The sequence below is a fragment of the Helianthus annuus genome, chromosome 6 (assembly GCF_002127325.2).
Source record: "Helianthus annuus cultivar XRQ/B chromosome 6, HanXRQr2.0-SUNRISE, whole genome shotgun sequence".
Lineage (NCBI taxonomy): Eukaryota > Viridiplantae > Streptophyta > Magnoliopsida > Asterales > Asteraceae > Helianthus > Helianthus annuus.
Genome location: NC_035438.2, coordinates 34,333,398 through 34,341,174, shown reverse-complemented (window position 1 = coordinate 34,341,174; position 7,777 = coordinate 34,333,398). Strand labels below are relative to the sequence as shown.

General features: G+C 35.7%; 1 protein-coding gene across 1 annotated transcript; it reads right to left on the bottom strand.

Annotated features, from left to right (window-relative positions):
* Positions 1 to 1,739: 1,739 nt before the first annotated feature.
* Positions 1,740 to 4,407, bottom strand: LOC118479760 (ethylene-responsive transcription factor ERF113-like). The gene is made up of 2 exons (XM_035974495.1): positions 3,997 to 4,407; positions 1,740 to 2,536 (listed from the first exon to the last, which is right to left on the bottom strand). Exons 1-2 carry the CDS (start codon positions 4,253 to 4,255, stop codon positions 1,959 to 1,961), a joined length of 837 nt encoding a protein of 278 aa, XP_035830388.1. The 5' UTR covers positions 4,256 to 4,407; the 3' UTR covers positions 1,740 to 1,958.
* Positions 4,408 to 7,777: the final 3,370 nt, after the last annotated feature.

The following is a 7,777-nucleotide window of genomic DNA, read 5'->3' as shown; positions in this document are numbered from 1 at the left end:
ATAGGCTTATACGAGGTCAATACGTGACCTATACGACGCTATACGATACGATATCACACTTATAGGCTTATACGAGGTCAATACGTGACCTATACTACGTTATACGATACGATATCACACTTATAGGCTTATACGAGGTCAATACGTGACCTATACTACACCTATACGATACGATATCACACTTATAGGCTTATACGAGGTCAATACGTGACCTATACGACGTTATACGATACGATATCATACTTATAGGCTTATATGAAGTCAATACGTGACATATACTACGTTATACGATACGATATCACACTTATAGGCTTATACGACGTCAATACGTGACCTATACTACACCTATACGACACGATATCTCACTTATAGGCTTATACGAGGTCAATACGGGACCTAAACCACACCTATACGATACGATATCACACTTATAGGCTTATACGAGGCCAATACGGGACCTAATATTTGTATTATTTTTAATTCTTATAATTCATAATATTTGTATTATTTTTAATAGTATTGTTTTTTTATAAATAAACATGGAAATAACCCAAAATACACACAATTAATTTACTTTTTTTTATAAATAAACAAAGGAATACACAATAAAAAAAATACAAAAATGGAGCTTTATATACGCTCCTTAGAGGTCCCTACGCAGCGTATGAGACAAAAATGACACAACTACCCTTGTATTTGGCTTCGTATAGCCTCAACACAAGGGTATAAAACACATTTTCAGACCTTTATATACGCTCCTTAGAGGTCTATACGCAGCGTATTTAAACTTTGTGAAAAAATGATCCCTCAAACCTACCAAAATGACTCAAAAAAATCTAATGGTTTATATACGCTGCGTATAGACCTATACGCAGCGTATATAACCCTTGTTTTCTGTGTAATGATTGCTGATAAGGCTCTGAAATCCATGGTTTATATACGCTGAGTATAGCTCTATACGCAGCGTATAGAGGTAACCCTATACGCTGCGTATAGGTCAATACACAGCGTAGGTAAACCCTAAGTGTGCAGATAGGCAAACTGGGTGTGCAGATAGTTAGGGCCTTAATGAATCAACGTGTTCTTATGACTTCCGAAGCAAAAAGTTTTCAGATCCCAATGCAAACTTGGGTTGATGACTTGATGCTCATTTTTAACACTGTATCTGTTGTTTCTTGCACATTTTGAACTTTTATTGAGGATGAAATTGAGCATATTATTATTTTGGATAATATAGCAAAAGTACATTATAACCCATAGTCATGCTAAAACTGAGTGCAGTTAACGTATTTTATTATAACAAAAGAAATAAACTTAGAGGAGGCGGGGTGGTGCGTGATGCACCTTCTATCACGTGTGGAACATACAAAAAGTCCACCGCCACACAATAGTTCAACGAGTGATGGTTTGAACGTGATGGATTTCCGTGATATTCTTCACGCGTGAAAAATGGATGGATGTGAGGGGGTGTGGGGGTTTATTGTTAGGTGTTGTGAGTGATGATCATTGCCACTAAAAAAGGTTGTGAGTGATGGAATAATGGTTGATGACATGACGGAACTTGATTGGGTATTGTGAGTGATGAGTGAGTGATGAGTGATGACCACTACCACCCCCTTATGATCTTATAAACTGTAATATGTACACGAGAATGAGCATATATAACAACCCCACAATAAAAATAAAGTTAAGAAATGCGTATGAGCATATATAACTAGTAATTACCCCACAATAACAAATACGGAAAATCATAACGATCCTAACAACTGCTGCATAAATAATGCAACCTTAATGTTCTTACATATGTCTTCATGGATCTTAACGGAGCTTTGCATGCTTAAATAATGCAAGCAAAACTCTCACATATATTTCTATAATTAATCAGCCCACAAACGTATATTCTAGTGATTCATAAATCCAAATGCAATAGCACAACCTTTGCATTTGATTGGCATAACTCATGACTTCCTATTGGGATCAAAAGCATCTTTCCACTTGTCCCAATCTATGCGTTGATCCGACTCTAAATCGGATGACAAGCCCGGATCATTGGTGTAGTGTGGCTGATAAGATACTGACGATGATCCAACGGTCGGTGAAGAAGATTGGTGTGAAGCATATACCTCAGCATTGTTGATATTATGAGGGTAGAGATCTGAAGTGAAGTAACGCAACTGAGCTTCATTGCTTGAAAGAAGTTGTGCATACTGAAGGAAGTCTGGATAATTTGTGGCTATGGATTGATGTGATGTAGGATTAGGAGGCTGTGATGAGGTGGCAGCGGGCGGTTGTGTTGTGGTGGTTGTTGATATGTAACGAAGCTCAGAGCGGCCTTGAACACGCTCTGGGAAGTTGAGTTTGGCTTTTGCCCCTTTGAACTTAAGTGCGGCTTGATCATAAGCCGCGGCTGCAGCCTCCGCTGTTTCAAATGTACCCAACCAAACACGGGCGCCTTTGTTAGGGTCGCGTATCTCGGCTGCCCATTTTCCCCATGGCCTTTGCCTTACTCCTCTGTAATGTCTCTTCAAAGTTGTTTCTGATCAAATCATGCACACAATAAGTTATAGAGCTTAGAAAAATATTTAGCTTTTTTCATATTCGTTACAGATTGATTAATATGTTAGTAGACCATGCATGCAAATGGCATCTTTTGGATTTGATGCCACCGAGTTAATAATAAGTGCTTAAACACTAATTTTTTTTTTTAAATTAGCAATATATTATAGTCTTCTGTTAATGGCTAGCTTTGAGACTAAGTTTTCCATTTTCTTTTCTGTGTAAAGTGGAAAGAACATATGAAAATACAAGGACTATAAAATATTTATATAACTTGAAAACAAATGAACACATTACAATTGAAAAAAATATGTTATTAATCAAACCAAAATACATTTATTGTAAGAACCAAATTTAGGGGACATATAATTTATTCAAAACGTAATTAGTGGTCTAATGGTATGGAGTTTGCATTCCACAGAAGTGATATGTATTCAATTCGAGTTCTAATATATAGCTATTTTTTGTTATTTTTCCAAGCGTTATATGCTAATATAAACACATAAATAGAAAATAACTAATGATTAAGTGATACTTCTAAATTTTGAGAATATCGGTAGGTGAAATGTATCTTGATTGTCATTCAAACCTAAAAGTTTGACAATCTAAAGCCTCATGTGGCACCAACCCCACCTCTTGCAGACTTGCTTTAGATCTAGCTGCAAGCATACTTAAATATATATAACTATATAAGCATGATTAAAATGTGAAATCAATTTAATGTTTGACATATATGATTTAAATATATTTTATTAATTATATTAAATGGTTTAATTAAATTTCTATAAATAAATGTATACATTTGTAGACTCATTTCAATATTGTTAAGTGAAATTAAACATCTTTTTACCCTAAAGTAAGTTTGTAAAGAAGAAAAGGTATGTGAATCACTGTTAATTGAGAATTAATTAATAAATCTTAGTGACAGTGATTGTAACTAAGATTTTATGACGCAAGTGTCTTGTGATAAACATGTGACCATATATAAATAAAGATATATATATATATAGAGAGAGAGAGAGAGAGGAGAAGAAGAAGCTGTACACGGAAAGTAAAAACACAAGGTGCATTGAACCTAGGTATATGCAACTTGCAGCATATATGCAAATCTATAGCATACATACGTGTATATTGTATATATCACAAAATTAATAATAATAAATAGTTTAACAAACAAATAAACTGTTAGTGTTTATTTAGTAATAATGATACTATACGAGTAGATATAGAAAAGAGCTAATTAAAAAAATACAAAGTGTTGTGTCCGGATCCATATGCAAAGTCTATACGTTGTGGGAAAAGTTAGGGGTTTTAAGGAAAATCTAATATGTAACGCTGAGCGCGGTCACAATTTTTTTTGTGTGGCCGTATCCCATTTTTGACGTGGTGTTTGTGGAACACCTGTGTTGTGGATGCTCTAAGAGATAGAAGGGGGCGTACCTTGTTGACGATGATGATCTGGTGGAGCAATCGGTTGATGATTTTGTAATTGAGGCGTTATCATCATCATCGACGAAGGCGGAGGTAAAGTTGAATACTGAGAGATGAAACGGCCGTAAACATCATCATCCGTCGGAGTGGTTCCGATGGTCTGATGGTTAGTGTTGCCATAGCTACTACTTTGACTTTCATAATCACGATCTTCTTCTTCTTGTGTTGGTACTTGCTTCTGCTCCCAGATGAATCGTTCATTATCCATGATCCGAAGTTGAATAATTGATATTTAACTTGTGGTATCTGGATCTGCTAGCTGCATATAAACTCGATCTGTAGTTTTCAGTAGTGACACAAGATGCATATGTTCGCATAAGAGGCTGCGGTATTTTGAATGGTGATACCTAGCTCTAGAGGTTAGCTTGGTCCTTATTATATACTGCTTTCCTAGCTATCACCTTCCTAATATAATATTTATTTGAGTAAAAATACGTAACTTTATATTCATTGGCTACTTCAACAATATTATCGTATCTCCAAATTTTAAGTAAATTATTAAAATCTTAATTAACGCGGTCAAGTCCAACACTTGAACGGGCATGAATTGAAGTAAAACTTAAATATGAGCACGAATTTGAGTTTTACACGTTAAACTCATAGGTTTAAACAAACAAAGGTATATAGGTATTATAATATATGTATAAGAAAAAAATTTAATGTGAAAAAAAGAGAAATCAAAACACACAATGGTAAAATGCTTAATTTATTTCTTCTTCTGTTAGTTTTCTCTCTGATTAATTAGTCATTAGTTTATTTTTTTCTTCTATTATTCTCTTTGATTAATTAGTCAAAAACATTTGTTAGTGCTCTAGTGATCATCACGGGTATTTAAGTTTCACGTATAGTGGGTCCGGGTAAGTTTTCCCCTCCAGATCTCAAGTTCGAGTCTGGGTAATAGAGGTTTCTAATTGAGGGGTTTAAATTGAGGATCTATTGTGCGAGGGGGCTCTTTAGCACGGATCTGGTTAAGACACTTTATGCTAGACCTCCCGACATTCACGAATAATTCACACATTTCTAAAAAAAAGTGATCCAAATTTGTCGTTCAAAAAAAAAAAAAAAATATACCTATCATAATTTATCTTACATATTTCTTACACATATCGGATTTATTCTACATATAGGCTACACATAATGAAATTTATCTTACATATATTTTACACAACATATTGAAATTTATCTATCACATCTTGAAATTTGTCATTTAAAGTAAATTGTGTTTGTTTTGAAATGGTATATTTTGAAAAGAGTAAATTACAAGTTTTGTCCTTTATGTTTACACTAAATTACATGCGGTGTCCTTTCCCTATAAAATTGATGAGTTTTGTACTTAATGTTTGAAAATGCTTGATGTGCGTTAGGTGTGATATATATTAGGTGTATATTTTAAGCCCCTTTTACATTTTTTAGCCAAGTTTTAAATTTATAAAACACGATATTTACTAACACTAAACACAGATATGGGCAAGTGCACCCATCGTGGATGTAGTATAGTGTTGGTAAGATACCGAGGTCGTCCAAGGACACAAGAGCTTTTAGTACCGGTTTATCCTCAACGTCTAATCAAATCAAAAATTAGAAAAAAAGGTTTTAAACTAGAAAAATAAAACTAACTAAAATGCTGAAAATAAAAAATAAAAGTAAAAACAGATAGACAAGATGAATCACTTGGATCCGACTCGTGTGTAGTGTAACCTTTGATTATTTCCGCACTTTTGCACATTTTAAGAGATTATCTTAGTTATTGTAGTAGGCCCCTCTTTTGAAGGCGACATTACCCTCAACCCAGTAGTTTGAGTCAGCAAGGATACAATCCTAAAGGGTCGGATTATTGAAAGATAATTAATTAAGTTATTAAAGCATAATGTGGTAGGCCCCTCTTTTGAAGGTGACGTTACCCTCGGCTAAGTATTCTGAGTCAGCAGGGATACAGTCCTAAGTAGCTGGGTTAAAGTTTTAACAGTAGTTTAACTTATGAGGGGATCAAAGAGTTTGGACCCCCGCCATCCAATACCGGTGGGTATTGAATGTCACGGCCCCCGACCCAGTTTGACCCGGTCTAGGAGCCACAAGACAGAAACCCGTGGTATTGCTTATTACGGCAGCGAAAATTTTAACAAGATCTTTTAAAACTTGAAATGCCCGATTATTTTTATTTCACAATTCGGGATAAAACCCATAATTTACAATAAGAGAATTTCACCGAGAAACCCCTGGTTTACAAAACATGTTTATTTATTATATTAAGCCACTACTTCAAGCTTGCTAGTGCTCCACAAACTTTTCCTTAATTCACAGCAGATCACCTGAAACATATTTTAAAAAAGTTTTATCAGCAAGAAATACTGGCGAGTTATTCAAGTTGCACAAAACGACACATTGTTATAATCCACAGTATTAAGGGAGATTACAATGCTTCTATCAACCAATTACCCCAAATCGGTATTTGTCACTCGACTGTATCTGTGACTATGGTCAGATCACCCATTGGCTAACTCGTTGTCCAATGTGACGGGTATCAAGTAATGTATACAAAACCCCACATACCGGCAGTAATTGAAGATTACAAAAACTTAATCCCTGTAATTATAACTTTGAAAACAAACATGATTTTTGAAAGCAAGTTTGGTAAAAAGAGAATGACTCACATTGTAAGTTTATACGGGCAGAGTTTTGCCTACTGATAAGCCTGATAACCTAGTTTAAACAACAATGCACACGAACTAGGTTAGTAACTAATACAACATTTACGATAACTCACGAGATACAACCCTCACAACGAATGACAAAGCGCAATACTAAACATCCATCGAATTCACGACGAATGACAAAGTATAACCCTAATGCGGGCAACACTTAAACATCCATTGGATAGTTTTAATCGATCGGACATTAAATCGTAATAGCGATCAAGTTATTACCCAGTTGGTGCGGCAGCGTTTCGTGTTCGTGTGTGTTTTGTAGTAATTGAATGATATCTCGGTGTATAAAGCGAATTTGTACGTCGAACCAACGCAGAATTGCAAGTGCCAAACTCCCCTATTTATATCTGAAAAACAGTCCCCCTCGCGTGGCGCGAGGGGCTGTCGCGTGGCGCGATGGGTGCCACCCTATCATAGGGTAGCCCCGTGTCTCAGTAGCTTGGGTGAGTTGGTCGTTCGTTCAAATTCGTTTTACACGTAAAACTGTTTAGATATTACCGACTAGGGTTTACCCCCCCTGAGTTTTAGGGTCCCTGATCCTGATTCCGATTGTTCTGAAAATTTTAAGGTTTATGCAGGATCACTTGGGGGTCTCAATTAGGGTTTCCTATTGGACAAATAAAATAATAAATAATGGTTTTGGTGAGAGTTGTTACATCCTCCCCACCTTAATAAAAATCTCGTCCTCGAGATTTACTGGAATAAGTGAGGATATTTCCGCTTCATTTCCGATTCCAGTTCCCAGGTGTACTCTGGTCCTCTCTTTGAATCCCATTTGACTTTGACCAGTACTAGCCGTTTGTGCTTAAGAAACTTGACTTTTCTGTCCTCTATCTGCAGTGGTTTCTCTACAAATTTTAACTTTTCATTTACCTCCACATCTTGAAGAGGTACTACCAGGGATTCGTCAGATAGACATTTCTTGAGATTGGATACATGAAACACATCATGTACCCCAGCTAATTCTTCTAGTAGTTGTAAACGATAAGCAACTGGTCCTATTCGTTAAATTACTGGGAATGGTC